At 33.8% G+C, this 21,319-nt stretch overlaps 1 protein-coding gene across 7 annotated transcripts in view; it reads right to left on the bottom strand.

Moving 5' to 3' along the window:
• The window catches only part of CNKSR2 (connector enhancer of kinase suppressor of Ras 2), a 257,093-nt gene that overhangs the window by 170,854 nt on the left and 64,920 nt on the right, over window positions 1-21,319 (bottom strand). For all 7 annotated transcript variants that reach the window (XM_070501997.1, XM_070501999.1, XM_070502002.1 and 4 more), the window contains exon 4: window positions 13,473-13,560. In XM_070501997.1, coding sequence (XP_070358098.1) covers window positions 13,473-13,560 — 88 coding nt within the window. The remainder of the gene's footprint in view (window positions 1-13,472; window positions 13,561-21,319) is intronic.

The raw sequence follows: 21,319 nt of genomic DNA, 5'->3' as shown, positions 1-21,319 counted from the left end.
AGATAATTTTTGCCTCATGTTCTAAGTCTGATTCATGCTCACTAGTCCTAATTACCTAATTCTGACCAATTCTTCAACCTGCCACTCTCAGCTATAATTTCAATCCATTATTTCACTTACGTTAGGACCTAATTTCATATGAATTACCTATCAGATGTTGGTGGTCATTCTGACCCAACCCAAGAGGCCTGGGTTATTAAAAACTACTTTGGTCATTTCTAAATGCCTTAGAAAATCAGTGTATATAACTAATAGCTCTGTATTTTTTTGGTTTGTTGCTTTCATCTTATGTCGGTATGAAAATCTATGTCATAGAGTTTTGTAATAATTCAATGATATAATCCATGTAAGGCATAATATGATTTATAATAATGCTAAAAACGTTGTTATTATTCCTTGTTGTTTTAACAACTCTAGTTCCTGCCCCTGTCTGTTGATACCACATTACTTTCTAGCTCTGGTTCTCCCCTTATTACAAATGCACAATGACCATTTTCATTAACAACTTATATTTGATGTTTCAAAGAGTAAGTCTAATCCTATTGGATACGCATTTGCAGCACAAATGGACTATGAACAACTGATTAACTACAGTTTTAAGTTCAAAACTTTAACTAGCCTCCTTTATAAAAATGCAGGCTCTGGGCTGATATCAGCTGTAAATAGTTGAATCTCCTGATCCACAGTTCTCAATCATTCGCCCTGTGGTGAAGTCTGAGGAATCTGCATTTTTAACAAGCTTCCACAGGTGATTCATGGTCCAGGGACCACTCCTCTTTGGGAAACAATGTTCTTGATCAAATATATTTTCTTTCCACCTCACACTCATCTCACACTAAAACCAGTAAAGTGTGAGTACACCACAGTGGTTATCAACTTTGGCTCCATATTAGAATGAATTGATGCATCATTTAAAAAATACTGACATCAAGCCCCACCACAGAGAGTCTAATTTAATAGGTCTTGGATGGGGTGCAGATATCAGCGTTTTTAAAAAGCTCTTTATTTGATTCTAAGGTGAAGACAAACTTGAGGAGCAATGAGCAGAAAGTATTACAAACTATGCCAAAGCACCTGGATATAAGTCATGGCCATGTCACTTATTGATTATGTCACTTTCCTTCTCTGAAATTCCATTTACTCACTTATAAAATTCAGATAATGACATCTGGTCTACTTACTTCATCTGATTATTGTGAGGAACAAATCTGATAAAATGTTGTAAAAGCACTCTGCCACCCTCAAAATAGTAATGATATTATCGCCTGCCTATTAAACTTCATATAGTCCTTTGTTTCCTGCCAATAATTTTCAAACGTCGTCAAACGTCGTAAGGAATAAGGTTTATCCAGATGATATGGTTTGAGGGAGGGGTTACAGAGGTGAAAGAAAGAGCCCAGGGCAAAACACATTTCAATTCCGAAAGGCAGTTCAGAATCCTCCTGGGGGGACAGGGCAGGGGAACATTTGTGTAGATAGTTTAATGAGAAGTACAGGAAGCCTAGTGACATATTTAGTGGGGTGAGGAGGGCTGTGGCAAAGAGTGAGACATTAAATAGGAAATTAATAGTTATGGTATTAATAACTGCTGAATAGCGTTAGGGTAGACATTTGAAAAGGCATTAAAAAACTTTGGGGATAGCACTTAAAGAGGAGCAAGATACACAAGAAAATATTTACAGAACCAGAACCAATAAAGGTACCTAATGGAACTTTAGATTTTTCCTCCTTAGGTACTTTAATAACTCCCACTCTGGCATTGCATAGTCCAATAGTATTATATATTCCTTTATGCCCTATAGGTTTCCAAATTTGACATCAGATCAAAATTAGAATTTTTAAGCTACAAAAGCATTCTAAATGATACTCAGAAACGCACACATGGATTTATTTGGAGAGAGGGGGAAGCAGACTGGACAGTAATGAGAACCTTTTCTAGCTCCAAAAGCAACCTTCTCTGAGCCTCTGGTCCTCTCCACAGTAACTCCTTTCCCTTCTTCTTCTCAATTCACCAGCTCATTACTCGTTTCACGGAGGAGACTGGTGCTATCACCACTGTTTCCCCCCAACTCATCTCCCTGGAGTTGCAAGGATTAATAGAAGGAATAGGAAGAAGTAGCTTTAAAGTTTAAAGGACTAATTTTGTATTTGTAATAAACATGATACACCTGGATTTCATCAACTTTGAAAAATCAGTATTTTCTGTTTAGTTCTCTTTTAGGTCTTCATCAGCATCAGAGTGAGTTACAGCTGCTTAATTTAAAATCCTGTAACCATTTTTTGGGTGAAATTTTAAGGGGAAAATGAAGCCTTTCATTCTTTCAACAAACATTTATTTGCCAGGCACTGGAGACACCAAGGTATGTGAGGCAGCCACTTGATTTCACTAAGTCTCCTACAGCAAATCTTTTCTTAAATAGATTGGTATTAGTTTTGGCTTGATTCTTTAAAAAGAATAATCATAGTACATTACAAATGGTAGCATCTCCAGGACTCTCTTCCGAAGTTTATTTTATCACCTATAAGGATTAAGAATCACCTAACTCATCTTTCCACATCTGTTTCCATATATCTCATATAGTAATAATGGTAAAAGTTCTCTCTCTTTAGAGTCTTTGTGAGAAAATTTTAAAAGCCTCTTGGTGAACTGCATAATGAGACAATATGACAAAAATACAGTAATTCAGAGAGTAGTAAGACAATGAAAGTACATTACATAAATAAACAATAAAACTTTAAGCAAAGGATGTGGTACAATTGTAAAGATGAGCATGTACATACTGTACAACCCAGCAATTACCCTCCTATGTATATATTTAAATGTAGGTATATATCCAAATGTTCATGGTCAGGAGAACAGATAAACATAGTGGAGTATATACACACAATTGAGTACTATATGAAGTGAAAGTGAATGAACTACAATGATTGAACAAAACATGAATAAATTCAGAAATACAATATGAAGTGAAAAAAGTAATATGCAGAGTGATATTATTTTTATAAAGCTCAAAGACAAGCATAAGTAAATGAGAGGTTTAGAAAAGTATATAAAAACTATTTTAAGGGGCTGGCCCCATGGCTAAGTGGTTAAGTTCGCTTGTTCTGCTTGGGTGGCCCAGGGTTTCGCTGGTTCGGATCCTGGGCGCGGACATGGCACCACTCATCAAGCCATGCTGGGGCGGCATCCCACATGCCACAACTAGAAGGACCCACAGCTAAAATATACAACTATGTACTAGGGGGGCTTGGGGAGAAAAAGCAGGAAAAAAAAACCTATTTTAAGAAAAAGAAAAGAAATAATAAACATCCTAAGACGTAGAGTGATGAGATGAGGGAGAGCACAATTGTAACTAAAACAATAATGGTAATGTCTAGTTATTAAATTAGATGGCAGATTCATGAATATTTGACTTCTTATTATACTTCATAACATAAACGATATGCATTGTTTAATGTAATACACTGACAAAAAAAGATGTCTGAGAAATAGTATCCTGCCATTTGCTACCTAAACAATTTGACTAGTACAGTACACTACACATCTAGTTCTTCTGTTATTACTGGTGGTGATACTATCTACATCTTTATACAGTAAGTTTTTAAGTTTTTGTTCACAAATCAGGCCAGTGTCAGAAAGCTGGAAGAATAATAAATTATTATGTCCCCATGTTGTAAATAGTGATTTCCTAAAGTCTTAGAATGCAGCAATCTCATCACTCTTATTTACCTTTTCATTCTCAGTCTTCAGAAAACTTGTAGCTACCAATAATCATTTTATTTTTTATATCAAGAATGAGGATTTCTCTGTGTATTTATATCTATTCTGACTATAATGCTATATTCTAGGCCTTTGAAGAGATACAGGTATACATATACAACAATCTCAGCTTTGCAAATTGTTTATTTTTGTTTATATTTGTCTTCAGAAAAAAATTTCTCTAGTTATCTGGGTACTATGCCTAATAGTTCTATATCTAATTTCTGATTCACCATAATAGGATTACATAGGAAAGTTTAAAAAGACATTGGTTTTGCTTCCTCATGATCAACTAAAACAGCCGAAGAAAACTTAAGAATTAGGTATAATTACACCGAACTAAATACATTGTTTGTTTAAATATAAAGTAAAAAATCAGAATCACCTTTCGTATTACCTTCAACAGCTATGCTAAGTAAAGTAATTCACATTGTTTAAAAATTACCTGTAAATCTTGTCCTGGTTTTTGGTCTGAAATGCCCCAGTTTCAATCCCAAGAGCCCCAGTCCAATTTTCAGGTCACCTAGAATGTCTGCTTCAGGAAGGCTTAAAACACTAACCCTAAGAATATAGCAAAAACAGGATTTAAGGTTATGTTTGAGATGACTAAGAGACTATCCTGGCTGGGCTTTTATATGTTTTAATACGTACTACATGGACCATAGAATATATACCCTGCCTACCCTAGTAGAATTTATAGCTCCATTTTAGAAATTTACATGTATTTAACTACTATTTGAATCTTAATATCCCGTTTACAACACACATTCTGTGTGACTGACTTATACACTGGCCTTTTACCTTTCAACATTTTGAATTTTCCATTTTCAACTCTAGGTTACTTGAATATGTCACTAGGGATGGCAAACTCACAGGTGATCAAAATTAACTTCTGTATTACATTTGAACATGGATATTTCAAAATATCTTCCAGAATATGAAGCACAGTAATCAATTTGCATTAAAATCTAAAGAATATCCTAAATTAAACCAAAATCCTTTTTAAAAAATCACTCATCCTAGAAATAGGTCTTTCTTCACTGCCACTCAATACCAAAAGTAAGCAGAGCATCACTTGTTTTAAATTTTCTACGGAGCAAAGTTTCCAAAGCTTCTTTTGCTATATAAGGTAACTAAAATTGCCATCTAGGGGCCAGCCCCGTGGCTGAGTGGTTGAGTTTGTGAGCTCCGCTTTGGCAGCCCAAGGTTTCGCCAGTTCGGATCCTGGGTGCGGACATGGCACCCCTCATCAAGTCATGCTGGGGCGGCATCCCGCATGCCACGGCTGGAAGTATCCACAACTAAAAAAAAAATATACAACTATGTACAGGGGGGCTTTGAGGAGAAAAAGAAAAATAAAATTGGCATCTATTAAGCTCCTGCTAAATGCCAAATTATGGGCTAGATCAATCTCCAATATTCACAGTAATCTTCCAATAATCCAACAGAGTGGTGATCTACTTTTATAGATAAAGACAAAGACCCCCAGAGATATGAAGTAATTTGTCCAAGTTTATACAGTTTGTCAAAAAGCAGAGGCAGGATGATGGACTCAGATCTCCCTTATGTCAAAGTGCACTAAACTGTTTTGCCATAAAAATGTAAGAATAAATGATATAAAATGTCAACCAAGACAATACAGGAGGTACTACTCATACAGATGAAATATAATGAAGTAAAATACAAGAGCTATCGTCAATAAACTCACAGGCCAAATTTCTTTGCATAAATCCTTAATGAAACTTTAAAAATCACTTCTGGGCTATTTACTTTTACAAAATTCTGTAATTTTTTTTTCAATTTTTATTTTTATAAATATGTCCTCTAATAATTTAAACCACAAGTATCAATTCAGTAAGTCCTAGATAAAAGCTTGGGTATCTTCCTATTTTCTCTTGAGTATTTACCTTGAGTAAATAACCTGATTAAGATAAAACAGGTTAGATTAAATTCAAGCAGGAATACATTTTAAAAAGGGCTAAACACTCAATATGCTCATTTATATTTTTATATAAAAATGCATATGTAGAGAATAGTTCACAAATTGTTTATTTTTATTGATTTGTATTTAAAATAGTGTAAAGGTAACAAAAGTGATTAGAAAGCACACACACATAATTTAGAGGAAGTTGCCCATCAAAAATAACCTCTTCCAATAATCATCTTTAAAGAACGTTTTTTCTATTTTCTTGAATAAAGATTTAAAAAGAAACAAAATACATCCAACAGGTAAATATGAAACTAAATCAAAGAAATGAAGTCAAAAAGCCAGAATAACAATTTAAGAAAAGACATCCATTGTAGGAAAGACCAAAGCAATAGCACAGTTGTTTCTGGTTCTCAGGTTGAGACGACTATAAGGTTTTCTGTTCTTAAGGTTTTCTGTTCTTCTAAATTAATGATTGTTATTATTTTACAAACTTTTTTAAAGGACAAAAGATTCCATTTGAACCATGCAGTAAAATAAAAAAATTATGGCATAATATGAAATGAAAAAGACCATATTCAAAATATATATGTGTATGTACATGAAAACAGGCAGAAATAAAATAGGCAAAATGCTAACAGGGATTTTCTTTGAGTGAAAGGACTAAAAGCAATGGTTTATTCTCTTTTCATTACTCCAAATTTTTCTATAAAGCAAATTATATTACTTTTTATTTTTTGAGGAAGATTAGCCCTGAGCTAACATCCACTGCCAATCCTCCTCTTTTTGCTGAGGAAGACTGGCCCTGAGCTAACATCTGTGCCCATCTTCCTCTACTTTATATGTGGGACGCCTACCACAGCACGGCTTGCCAAGCTGTGCCATGTCTACACCTGGGATGCGAACTGGCAAACCCCGGGCCGCCGAAGCGGAAAGTGCAAATTTAACTGCTGCACTACTGGGCCGGCCCCCAAATTATATTACTTTTATAACTTAAAAAAATGTGGAAAATAATTAGAGGAGCATAGAATGTGCTACATACAAACCTTTATACTGATGGTATACAACATCGATGGAATGAATACAAGCAAGGACCATAAAAACTCTCTCTCAACATCTAAATGAACTTTCATTTCAGTTCTTGGTGATGATTCTCTCAGTTAAGATTTTTTGAACAATAAATGCTATTTCTTTAAATTTTAGACAGTGGGGAAGGAAAGTGCTGGCTATGCAGTAGGTAAAAATTGCATAGTTAAGATGTTTTAAGAAAGATCTCTAGAATTTCTTTTTTCTTTGCATTTGTTTTCTTCTCAAAAGTTATTTTGCAACAATCTTACATGAAAGATTACTGATCATTTCTTTTTTTTCCAACTGTAAGGGAAAGTAACATGTTTTGAACACTATTCAGAAAACCAGTGATATCCAAGGACATGGAAAAGGGGATCTAAATAGGTTGAAAAATGAGCAAGTCAATAAGAAAACATAAAGACATGTTAATACATAATGATTTAGAGGGGACCACTTCAGATAAAAGTATATCACCAGAACTTGAATTTTAAAAGAAAGTTTTCACTCTGTATCTAACATTTCAAAATCTGATTTAAAATGTCTTACAACATGTTGAAATTTTTCTCTCAGCATGTAATTCAGAATTCACTGTATATGAAGCTGAAGAAAACTAACATCAAATGGAGAAAAAAAATCTGTGTACGTTTATTTTTTAAAACAGTTGTTATTCTAATTCGTTTTATCAAGTTTATTTCTCATCCATTTTATGAATATTACTTTCATTTTCACTTCATGTTTGTGAACCATTTTTAATACATCTAATTTGATTCTTAAAATAACAGATAGAATCATTTCTGTCTTTAGATGACACAGCAGTTACATGGTTTGTCCAAGGTGAAATGCTCATGAAGAAACAGGGTTAAGCCTCAAGTCTCCCAATACTCACTATCTCTGCCCTCTGTCCCTTGTCCCAAGTATTCTAAGTCCCGTGAAAGTTTCACCTTGCAAATCGATACTTTTTTGCCCATTTCTTAAGTAGTCACAATCTAATTAATCATTTTTGTGTTGGAAGTGGAAAACAGAAAAACGGTACAGTGGAATAATTTTAGGTTAAGCTGATACCCATTAGGGCAGGCATCATGGCAATTATTTCAATGTTGACAAGAAGTGGGTGGGTACCTGTCTCATTTTTCTGATTCAGTTGCTGACAGTGCTCTAAATGAAGCTTCAGTTTTTCGTGAGAATTCTTTCCATTTAACATTTTAAAATGAGTTTTCATTTTTTCTCAAATGCGCTATCATAATCAATCTTACGTGGGGTGGGAAGCGATGGGGGAAGATCTCCTTAAAAGACTTCAAATATAACTATCTAAATCCATCACAACTGGAAAAAACAGATATAGTAGATTAAATAAATTCCTCCAAAAAGAGCTTGTTAAAATAAATTTACATTATCTTTCTCCTCTAACATTAGCATTAGTTTAAATATAAGTAGCCAATATCAAGAAGCACTTTCCACTTACTTCATGGCACCACCCCTTTGTGTTAAGAAGGGAAAAAAATCTATTTGTGACAGTCTATTTTTAGATATTGATCACCTCATCTTGCTGCAAAGGGAATAAAAATAATTAAAGTTGAGTAAAAATAATTTGAAGTACAGCATATTTCAAAGCATAACTATCATAACTGTTCAGATGAGATTTCTTGAAAGCCTGGTAATAAATGCATGCCCTAGATATTTTTTTTAAAAATCTACATGTTGCTTATCCATATTGGCCTCTTTTACTGGCAGCTTAAGTTTAATTCCTGTTTTCAAATACTGCATACAATTCCAAGTGAATGAAGTGATTAGTGTGTATATAATGGCTAAATGAGTCCATTAGATAGACACTGACTGTTTGTAAACTATGTAACTTACTTTAAAATATAATAAGTACTCGTCTATGCTATGCTCTTTTATCAAAGTAGTATTTCCTCAATGTACATAGCACTCATTTTTTGTTTTTCTGCTAACTCAAATTGATTTTAGAAAATTTTGAAAATATAGAAGCGCAGAGTCTAAATAAAATATAATCATCAACAGTTTCATTTTCAAGAAATGAACACATCACTATTTTATTTCATTATTTTATCAATCATCCTCATTCCTATTGCTATGACAAGTAGCAACAGACCAGAGCCCAGAAAAACTTGGTACCAAAGATACGATATCACAGAACAATAAAAACACAATAGATTATTTTAAGAGAGAATTTATAAGCACTAATATATCATGCCTATAATTAGGTTTCCTCTAAAAGATACGTTTTTTTACTATTATATATTTGCATAGTGTTTCAGAAGTTTTATTCACTTTCATTCTAGCATTAGAAAGTCGTTACGAGGATCAATACTCATATTTTAACTAATGAATAAGCTGAGATGTAGTGACCGGTATGCCTGCATATCTCTGGGGCTCTTTACATGAATAGCAGAGACAGGGCTGCAGCTTTTACACAGGAGGTGAAATGAAAATGACTAACAATTCATGCATTTAATTCCAAATTTTTCTTGGAAGAGTACAAACGAGCATGTGCTAACCACAGGGGTAACTGGGGCTCAGGTCGATTTATTTTAACAAGTATGTAATGAGCACCCACTATATATGAAAATGAGCAAGACACTGTTCCTGTCTCCAAGGATTTCATAACCTAACGGATATCAGATTTATTATTCACAGCCAAATATAAGTGTCATAGACGAGATGTGAAATGCTATGTAATCTTAAGAGATTTTTACCCTCTGCCCACACAACAAAAAAATTATAGCTAAGTCAACAAAAGGGACAAAATGGAATCATAAAAAATAATTAATAAAAAAGTATACAGAATAAAAGAGAGAAAAAAGAACAAAGAAACATAGAAGACAAACAGCAAGGTGGTATATTTAATTTAATCCCAACCATATCAATAATTACATTAAATATAAATGGTCAAAGTAGGGGGAAGATACAAACAGTTGTGGGAAATAGTAAGTTATATGAATGAGGTGGCATTTCCTAGAGATCTTTAAGGATGGGACATAATGTTAACAGACAGAGATAAAAAGATATGGGGCATGTTCTGAGGCGGCCTCACAACATAATAAGATGAAGCTACAAGATCTATTTTACCAATGGTAATTCATCCACATGAACTAGACTACAATTAAGATGCATGGGAGTACTGGAAGACAAAACTGAACTTGTCAGGACCATATCTGGCGACCTCTGAATTCCAAAGGCAGGAGTTTGTAATCAATTTGGAAATTAGTGGAAAATTGTTGAAAGTGAAAAGATTGGAGCTGGGCTTTGGGATGACTAGTCTGAAAGTGATCAATTCTATACTTATAAATAGATTAAATCAGGATGGCATGAAGATGTATTAATAGAAATTTTCATCTCATATTTCCTTTAAGGTACAACAGAAAAGACTTAGTTAAAGTAGACAAATTAAGATATCAAGTCAAGCACAAGTTGGGACAGGGTGGGCAAGGAGATAACCAAGAACACCCACGGATAGAGGTTTTCCGTTCAGACGCCTCTTAAAGGTGACATGTGGGACAGGACAGTGATGGGAAAATGAGAGTGAGGCAGAAGAAACTGTGACAAACGTTATGAGCAACTGAACTTTAAAAAAAACAGAAATAGGTACTGTTAGAACAAAATGTCCAAAGGAGGGCAAGGCATCCTCTTCAAAACAAAGTATATAGTAGGTGGAGAGTATAGGTCCTTCTACATCTTGAGTATATTTGGAGTATTTCAATTATTTGAAGTAATTTCAATAATTCTGTGTTTGGTCAAGATGGAATGTACTCAAAAGTTCAACCTGTAATAGCATCTCTCTCTATTCTACCTAATGTTTCCTGATCTGTAAATAGCAAACCTTAAACACATTATGCCTTGAAGTAAGATTCCTAAAGAGAATGTTGAGCGAAATAGTGCAGCTGTTAAAAGGTCCTGTTGAGAGCATGAACAAACCTCTGAGGGCAATATCAAAATGCCATATGTTTTCTATGAAGTAGTTCTTAATAGCAGGTGTGCACACATTCTGGAAACAAACAATAAATGAATCACTTGTTACTTAGATGGTAGGTTCTTAAAATATCGGAATGGGTGGGTTAGTCATATCTGACACAAACTGCCCTTGCACGTGTCTGTACAGGAAATCTCAATTCACTGAAAATCATTTCAGCCATTCTTCCCAATGTTACATCTGAAGGTTAGAGTGGTATGCTCTGGAACCTGTGAGTTCTAAACATAGAAAACTCTCCATCTCTGACCTCATTCTATACATAAAAGTTAAAAAAAGGTAGCTTTTTTTTGGGTCAAGATCACTTTGTTTATTCCTTTTTGATACAGGAAAACATTAGGTATGTATGAATTAAGTGAAAATGAATACACCCGAGTACGCTCCTTTAAGATTTTCAAGAAAACTTATTATGGTTGCCATTTAGAATTGCAGTCCTGGTTTATAAGGCAACAAAGAGTGGACCAATTACTCAAAAGTAAACATAAAAACAGGCCATCCAGATCCAGATATTTGGAGGAGAGACAAGAAATGAAAAACACCCACTTTCTGTCATAATTCTGCTTGGAAATGAAGTTATTTTGGAAGTTGACATCAGATGGACTATGAGTTTCTCATGTTTAAAAAGGTGAAAAATAAACAAACTTTTAATTCTCCTATTTAATTCCATGGTATTTCAACTGCCTTGGGTCTCACATATAAATAAAAACCTTTAATACACAGAATACAGTTATCATAGATCTTGTCACATAGCAGATAAGTGTTAATAATTATTATATTACTATGATTGTTTGTATATAGATTGCTACTGAGCACATATCCAGTATTAAGAGACTATGAATGATAATCACACAAATACTGTGTAATAGGTACCCTCACATCAGAGAGAATTTCTTTCTCTCATACTAAAAGGGAAGAAACTAATAATCTGGTTTGTTATCCACAGCTCAAAACTCTGGTCAAATTTAATACCTTTAAAAGAAATAGAACTTTAGAAAATAGAGTTCTGAAGAAATGTCACTGATAATACAGAACTACAAAGAAAATTACTCATAGATTATATTATTGCTCTTTTATCCCTGCACCCTAGAATAATGTATGAGAACCAGAATTACCTGGAAAACTAGTAAATATGCAGATTTCTGGGCCCTCTCCACAGTACATTTGGGGTAGATACCAAGAATCTAAATTTCTAACAAATTTCCATGTGATAATAATATTGCTGACCTGCAGACCACAGTGGACTAGCACTGTCCTAGAACACGGGTCAGCAAACTATGGCCAGTAGGCCAAATTAGACCTGCTATCTGTTTTTGTAAAACAAGTTTTCTGGGCACAAAGCCATGCCCGGTCATTTACACATTGTCCATGGGGGCTTTTGCATTACAACAGCAGAGTTGAGTAGTTGCATCTGACACTCTAAAGCCTACAAAGCTTAAACACTTACTGTCTGGCCTTTTACAGAAAATGTTTACTGACTCTTGCCCTAAAATGCCAGTCTTCTTCCTATTATCTAGTTAAGATCTCTGAAATTCAGAAATAAAATTTACTGCTATCAAATATGAAGACATGCAGTGAAACTGTTAGGGTATTTCAAAGCTCATAAAATGTTCACCATATTCATGCATGTCTGTGATTAACAGCAATGAGTTGCTGACTTTCTGCCATCATCTAATCCTGATGTCTGATGTGTTCCACAATTAAAATTCACAAAGTTACTCTCCTTTCTATAATGAAAAACATCTTAAAACCTGCAGTTTCAGAGAAATGGTGCAAATAAAATCTATACAGTACAAGAGAAAATATCCTGAAGGATTTAAATCTATATTAATAAATTTCTTATTTCTTTGAGAAAATACAGGCAATATAAAAAGCTCTTCATTATTTCTGGTAATAAAGGACAGGAGGTAGAGGATAAATTAAATCATCAGTTTACCCAATAATCTTCTGTGTCAGCATATGTTATCCTCTGCTTTCCCTATTTCTGCATCAGTGGATAGGTTAACAAATAATGGCACTCTGAGACAGCAGCAGCAACAGGCTGGCATCAGTCTTAGAGAGTGGTGGCTGCAGGTCTCAGATCTCTCAGATGTGTTTTGTTACCAAATTTAAACAAATTTTTGCAGGATTCTAGTCAATTCACCCCTCCACCATTCCTCCATATCTTATGCCAGGCTTGATTCGAACATTTATATTAGCTGCTGCACTCCTGGAGGAATTTGATTTGGAAATCTCCGGCCTAAATAATATTCAAAATAAAAACATCAGGTCATATAAGCAGACAACTGTTAAAGGTTATTACGTATAGTTGTTTGTATGTGTACCTATATAAATGAAACTAATAGTTGCACTAGTAAGGAACTAATAGTGCCTTAGAGCAAAAGTCTCAGATTGTTATACAAATGGGGCAATTCAATTTTGTGAAAGGCAATACAGTTTAGTCATCCCCACTAAAAGTGTGAGACTAAGAGACTTATGACCTTATTATAATGATGTCTCCAGAAGTTCAAGTTACTTTTACATCTTCTGGTAAATAAAACCCATGTTTATTGGGCTATATGAACAGTTTTCCAATTAATAATTACATATTTGGTTTCTTTAGAACCATTTGTCTTTGAATGAGTACCTCCCAAACCAGCATCTAATAAACTTTCAGTAAACAGGAACAGTTCTCATTGTTAGAATATGAAATAGCTAGTAAATTAACAGAAGGAAAGTTTGTCAGCTAATACCTGTTGCACGATTGTTGTCAATTCCAAGCAGAGCTGTATGACATTATTCCTTGTAACTGAATAGTCTGTGACGGCAGCAAATGGTGACCTATAAAGACAAAAGGAAAACTGTGATTAATAGGAAAAGGTTTTAAAAGGTCCCAAAATAAAATAGACTATAATAAGATTTTGAATAATATAAAATGAATTGTTCTGAAGTTTACATAGTGATAAAAAAATATTCAGGATATATCTGAGGAAAAGAAAATTGAGGGAAATGCTTAGAAGAGAATTAAATTCAAGAAACATCACGTTTGCTTTCTGTCAAATTCTTTTTTTTTTTTAGTTCTTAATATTTGAAAGTTCTTTGGTACTCCTTACAAGGTCTTTTCACTACGTCTAAAACAAAACAACAAAAAAGGAGTACTTTAGGCAAAGACAACATCTTAGTTTACTTCAAATGAAGCTAAGATTTTGAGTACACTTATCTTAAAATATTCACAATTAAGAGCTAGTAATGACAGCTAACACTTACTGAGGACTTACTATGTCCCAGTTACTGTTATAAATGCTTTACATGTGCTAAATAATTTTCACAACTCTTATGAGATAAACACTATTATTATTTCCATTTTATAGATCAGAAACTTGAGGTAGAGAAATGTTAAGTGACAACTAGTAAGTGGTGGAGCTGATATTCAAACCTGGGAAGTTCGACTCCAGAGCCCATCCCATCCAAGAGTTAGATACTACTATAGCGGCTCTAGGAACTTATGTAGGTTTTATCTTGTACTAAACCAATTATTTATGCCACTTCATACCCTTTTTCAAACAACTTGTTATATAAATAATAAATATATTATCAATATAAGGTTTATATTTTCAAGAATGTTATACACAGCAGAAGTCTTTCCTATAAAGTGTTTTGCTACCAAATGAATTCAGTGGCTTTCCATCACCCCTTATCCTCTTTTGTCTGCGAATGCTAATCAGGTTTTTGTGGGGCCAAGGCTATGATTTGGGAGGTGCAGTTTAAGGAAAAGAAAACAAAATCACCAAAAGAAAAGAAGGTATGGAGGTGAAAATTTAGTCAAATTACTGGAACCTTAGTGCTTTGGATCTCTTTCTATTTGTATCTCTTTATGCTATTTACTAGACATGCTTATATAGAACTGCTTCCTCATTACAAACTGAATTTGTGTCTCTTCTAGAAAACTCTACAACTCAAGCACTTCTCACTCTCATAGGGGTCCATATAAGAGAGAAGCTCTTTATCGGCCTTTTTGGGGGGAGAGAGGGTGAGGAAGATGGGCCCTGAGCTAACATCAGTGCCCATCTTCCTCTATTTTGTATATAGGATGCCACCACAACATGGCTTGATGAGCAGTGCATTAAGTCTGCACCTGGGATCTGAACCTGTAAACCCTGGGCACCTGAAGCGGAGCACACAAACTTAACCACTACACCACCAGGCCAGCACCAATTGGCTATATCTTTTTTAAACATATTTTTCACTTATATTTTTTATTGGGCCATTCTAATAGTTATGTAGTGGCATATCATCATGGATTTAATTGGAATTTCTGCAATAGTTATATATATTTCCTATATTTATATTATATATTATCTATATCTAATAGGTATTTATATTCCCCTCATAATTTTCTAATCAGTAATGATGCTGAACATATTGATGTAAATATTTGCTATCCATGTGTATGTACTCTTTAATGAAATGTCTGCTCAAGCCCTTTGCCCATTTTCTATTTAGATTTTTGGTATTCTTACTATTGAGTTTAGAGAGTTCTTAATACATTGTGGACGCAAGTTTTTTGTTGAATAGGTGATTTGCAGTATATCTTCTCAGTCTACGGCTTGTCTTTCCATCCTCTTGACAGGATCTTTGGCATATCATAAGTTTTTAATTTTAATGAGGTCAAACTTACTGATACTTTTCTGGATTGTACCTTTAGTGTTATATCCTAGAAATCCTCAGCTGACCCTAAGCCATGTTTTTTCCTAAAAGTTTTAGTTTTATTTTTTACATTTAGATCTGTACTCCATTTTTGAGTTAATTTTTGTATAAGGTGTGAGGTTTGGGTAGAGGTTCACTTGTTTCCCCAATCCGTATTCAAGTGTTCCAACACCATCTGTTGGAAGACTACCCATTCTCCACTGAATTGCTTCTGCTCCTTTGTCAAAAATTAGCTAACCATACTTATAAAGGTACAGTTCTGGATTCAGTCTTGCCACTAATACCACAGTTTTGATTACTGAAGTTATATAATACTTAAAATCAGGTAACTTCTTTTTCAAAATAGATGAACTATTCTAGTGTTTTTGCTTTTCAATATAAATTTTAGAATCATACTGTCTGGAGCTATAAAAGAAATCCTGCTGGAAGGGAGGTTTGAAGAGAACTGGCATCTTAACTAAGTTGAGTCTTCTAACCCATGAACACAATTTCTCTCTCCATTTATTTAGATCTTAGGCAATTTCATACATCAGTGTTTTATAGTTTTCACGTTACAGATCCTATAGACATTTTGCTAAATTTATATGTAGGTATCTCATTACTTCTGTAGCAACTGTAAATTGTACCATGTTTTAAATTTTGTTCCCAATTGTTCATTGCTAGTATATAGGAATATTATTAATTTTTCTGGAGCCAGCCCCATGGCCAAGTGGTTAAGTTCACGCACTCCGCTTTGGCGGCCCAGGTTTTCACCGGTTCAGATCCCGGGCGCAGACATGGCACCACTCATCAAGCCATGCTGAGGCAGCATCCCACATGCCACAACTAGAAGGACCCACAACTAAAAATATACAATACTTATTGGGGGGCTTTGGGGAGAAAAAGGAAAAATAAAAAAAAAGATTTAATTTTTCTGTGTGGACTTCGTATCCTACAACTTTGCTAAATTCACTTACTACTTCTAACAGACGTTTTATAGATATTTTCGAATTTTCTACACACTGGCACATATTATCTGCAAATAGGGAAGGTTTCTATTTTTTCCTTTCTAATCTCTAAGCCTTTTATTTTCTTTTCTTGCCTATTGTACTGGATATGACTTCCAATAAATTATTAAATAGGAAGGGTGAGAGTGGACAGCCTTACTTTATTCCCAATCTTAGGAGGAAAGCATTCAATCTTTGACAACGAAGTATTAGATCAGCTGTTATTTTTTATATATGCTCTACATCAAGTTGTGGTCTTACCACTCTATTCCCACCTTGCTGAGAATTTTTCTCATGAATGGCTACAGGATTCTACCAAATGCTTTTTTTATATTAACTGATACTATCATATGATTCTATAATCCATTGATATAGTGGAGTACATTGATTTATTTTCAAGTGTTGAAGCAGCCTTGCATACTTGGAACAAATCTCATTTAGCAATAGTGTATAATTCTATTTATATATAGTTGGATTTGGTGTGCCAATATTTTGTGGAGGATTTTAACACATAAGTAACATAAGAGATATTGGTCTGTAGTTTCCATTTTTTCTACCATCTTTGTCGGGTACTGGGATCAGGATAATGATTGTCTCATAAAATGAGATAGAAAGGGATTACCTCCTCAACTATTTTTTGGAATAGACTGTGTATGACTGGTGTTTCTTCTTTAAACATACAGAACTCACCAGTGAAATCATCTGGGCCTGGAGCTTTTTTCCCCTCACTCCAAAGAGTTTCTAAGTACAATTCAATTTAATAGTTACAGGATCATTCAGAGAATCTCTCTCATCTTGGGTAAGTTTCAGTAGTCTGTGTTTTTTAAGGAGTTGGTCCATTTCATCCAAGCTGTCAAATTTATGTATGAAGAATTCTTTGTAGCATTCCTTTATTTCATTTTAATTTTGATTGACTTCTCTATTGTGTTTCTGTTTCCAGTTTCATTAATTTCCGCTCTTCTATCATTATTACTTGTCCCTTTCTGCTTGCTTTGGGTTTATTTTGCTCCTATTTTTTTAAACTTTATTTTACTGTAAGAATACTTGAGATCTACCTTATAATAAAATTTTAAGTGTACAAGACTGTATTGTTAATTATAGGTACAATGTTCTACAGCAGATCTCTAGAACTTTCTCATCTTTCTTAATTGAAACTTTATGCCCACTGATTAGCAATTATTTTTCTATTTTCTTGAGAAGGGAGCTTAGATCATTGATTTAAGATATTTCTTTTTTCTCGTATAATCATTCAGTGCTATAAATTTACCTCTCAGCACTGCTTTTTTTTGTGTGTGTGTGCTACAAAAATTATGATTTGCTCTATATTCATTCTGTTCAATGTATTTCTTATTTCCTTTGAGACGTCCTCTTTTATTCATGGATTACTTAGAAGTGTACTGTCTGACTTCTAGTTTGAGTCCATTATGGTTAAAGAATACATTCTAACTGATTTCAATTTTTCCAACGTGTTGAACTTTGTTTTATGATGCAGGTATGGTCTATCTTGGTGAATGTTCCATGGGAACTTGAAAAGAATTTGTATTCTGCTGCTGCTGGATGAAGTGCTCTAAAAAGTCAATTATATCTTGTTTGGTGGTATTGTCCAGCTCTTCTAATCCTTACATTCTGTCTAGTAGTTTTTATCAGTTTTTGAGAGCGGAGATGAAGTATCCAACTGAAATTGTGGACTTGTCTATTTCTTCTTTTAGTTCTGTCAGTTTTTGCTTCACATACTTTGAGGCTCTGTTGTTTGGTACATACATCTTATCAGCAATTTGTTTCTTCTTTTTTGAATTATCTATTTATATGCTCATCTATTGCATTTCAGCGTTTTTGTTTTTAATTTGAATGTAATATTCACATAGCATACATTAACCCCCTGCTTCTCATATCTGTTTGTTGCAAGTATTTTTCCCAGTTTATCACTTGTCTTACCCTTTGCCATGTTTTTCAACTTTATGTAGTCAAAGTCAAATAGTGTATTTCTTTATACCTTATTCCATATTTTTAAATACTTACTAAGTCTTTCTACATCTAGAAATCATTTTTGGTCTATATTTTCTCCAAGTTTTCTTATGGACTTATGTTTTCTACTTAAATAAATGGTAAACCTAAATTATTTTAGTGAACAGGTAGTATTCTATCATTATTTATTTCCTAAGGCTTAACCAAGTGTCCCAACAGCATTTATTAAATGGCCCTTTCTTTTTCCAAATTTTTAATATTGTTTTTTCTCTTTCTTTTTTTTTCCTTTTGGTAAGGAAGATTGTCCTCGAGCTAACATCCATTGCCAATTTTCCTCTTTTTGCAGGAGGAACATTGTCCCCAAGCTAACATCTGTGCCAATCTTCTACTATTTTGTACATGGGATGCTGCCTCAGCATGGCCTGATGAGCGGTACATAGGTCTGCGCCGAGGATCCGAACTGGCAAACCCCAGGCCGCCGAAGCAGAGCACGCGAACTTAATCACTATGCCACCAGGCTGGCCCCACACAGTGTTTTCTAAATGATTCAATATACCACAGTCTGTTATGGTCTGTCTTCCACTAACCTGTTTATTCCTATTCCAAAACTCAGTATATTTTTCAACATAATTTACTAAAACAGGAGACATTAAGAACATAAATAAAGTTAATTAGAAAAGAACATATGCAATCAACTAATCTATGTTCTCAGTTAAAAGAAAAAAAATTAACCTCTTTAATTGTAAGTAGAAACCAGCTTAAAAAAATCTATCCTGTTGAAGTTTTCTAAAACTGGATGGTGGAGATGGTTGCATAACTGTATATAAATTTACTAAAACTCATTAAACTGTACACTTAAAATGGGTGAATTTTATAGAATGTAAATTAAGCCTCAATAAAACTACTTTTCAAAAACACATAAAATATAAGCACTTCTAAGAAAAAATCATTCTTCAAAAAAAAAAAAAAATACTACCTAAGAACATTTTTCCTCATTCGAAGCATAGAAATTCACATTTTAATTGAAAATTCAAAAATGTTCCTGGCATGATTAGAAAGAGTTTGGGTTCCTAGGTTTGAAAAGGTCAAAGTCTGTTAATAAAATCTAAAAACTTCATTCAAAAGTGATGAGATGAAGTACAACATGATTTTTCCCATAAATACTTAAAAGACTCTCATTTGATCTTCAAAATATATCAAAAGGAAAATCTATTTGATGACTGAATGCCTGTAGCAAATTGAATTCTAAGGCATGTTTTCCACTTTCCCGACCACTCATATTTCAAGTAGGACAAGTTTCTCACTCAAGATTAAATGTCAAGAAAATTGGAAAAAAAAAAATCTAAACATATACCAAGGAAAACACTGATTTTATCTTGTAGTGAATTCCCTCTAAAGTTTTCATTCTAAAGGCAAATCATATACAAACATACAAAGAACCATTCTTAGCCATATTAATGTTCGATACAATGATTTTGGCTATACAGGTACATAAATTTTAAAAGGCTGACAGGGTTCCAATCTTTTCGAGTTACCAAAGATGATCATTCAATCATGACTTAATCATCATCTATGAGATAAAGAAATGGATCTCTGTAGAATAACTGAACATGATCAGCCTGAAAACAAAATAAAATAGAGGAATTTGTACTTAAGTGTAAAGAAACCCCAAGTGAGAGTTCAGGCTATAAAAAGAACACAGTGACTCTAAGTAAAGGAAATTAAATTCATGGCAGGAAAGCTTTTTGATGCAAGAAAGTTTAAAAAAAAATAAAAGATAAAATTCTTAGCTCATCAATAAATGGCTGTTACAAGAACTATCCTATTCAGATCTTAAAAGTTAAGCAACAGTCCTTCTTAAATCAACATACGGATAATAGAATGATTAAATTTCTTTCTATTGCAAAGGTTTATGACCCTATAAGAAATTATTCTTTGTATATTCTTTTCAAACAAAAGCATTACATTTATGGAAAAGTTATTAATGGTTCAGAAAGCCTAAACAAATTGGAAACTAATAAGGAAAGTTAAAAAGCTAAGAAGTTAATGAGGAAATCCGGAAGGCCTTATTATTTCTCAGGTTGGCACTGTTGGGCCTGAGAAGCAGTCCTTGAACAGTGGAAGTGCTAATATCACCGCCCATCTCTGGAACAAGAGGTGCCAAGTGAAAACACTGAGCATGAGAGGAAATAAGACCAAAGAACAATGAGCCACAGTATCTGGTAGTGTTTGAGGAATTTTTCTTTGTCTCTGTAATTTTTTCCTGGTACAGGAATAATTTTTGTCCTACAGTTTCATATCATGGAAGAAGAAATTAGTTCACCCATTTTCCGAGATAAGGCAAGAGATTTCAAAGAAATCTTTTTTTTCCTTCAAAGAAAATATTTTTTTCCTTAACACCTTACCTCTTATGCCTTAAACATTTAAAAGGTTTTCAATGATATAAAAAGATATCTCACTGACCTCTTCAAAATAGAACGGTCTTAAAAGGTATTTTAGAAACAATCAGAATTAGGTATTAATGCCAAAAATGAGAGAAAAGAATAAACTTTCACTATAACTACTAAAATAAACTTTTTCTATAAATAATACTTTTGAACATTTTTAATGTTACTGTACAACGTGATACATACAGTGATCTGTAAACCTCCAATTATAGACTGATTTGGCAAAGCCATATAAAACTGCAAGAAAGATGGGTGTGAAAAACAGCAGGATGTTGGTTAAAAATAGACAAGTAAACTACGCATTGAAAATAAACAGTAAAGCTACCAACTGTGATTCATCTTTGAGGCTTTTCCTCTGGGAAAAGTCTGCTGTTTCATTCAAGTCAGCATTTAAAATGGGAGGAAAAGAAGAATTTTGTTAGCTTTAGATTTTATTTTATTTAAGAAATGTAAGGAGTTGGTTATTGAAAATAAATCTTATTTGAATGGAAGCTC

The sequence above is a fragment of the Equus asinus genome, chromosome X, assembly GCF_041296235.1.
Source record: "Equus asinus isolate D_3611 breed Donkey chromosome X, EquAss-T2T_v2, whole genome shotgun sequence".
NCBI classification, from domain to species: Eukaryota; Metazoa; Chordata; class Mammalia; order Perissodactyla; family Equidae; genus Equus; species Equus asinus.
The sequence above is the reverse complement of the archived record's forward strand: the minus strand, read 5'-3'. Positions and strand labels throughout refer to the sequence as shown.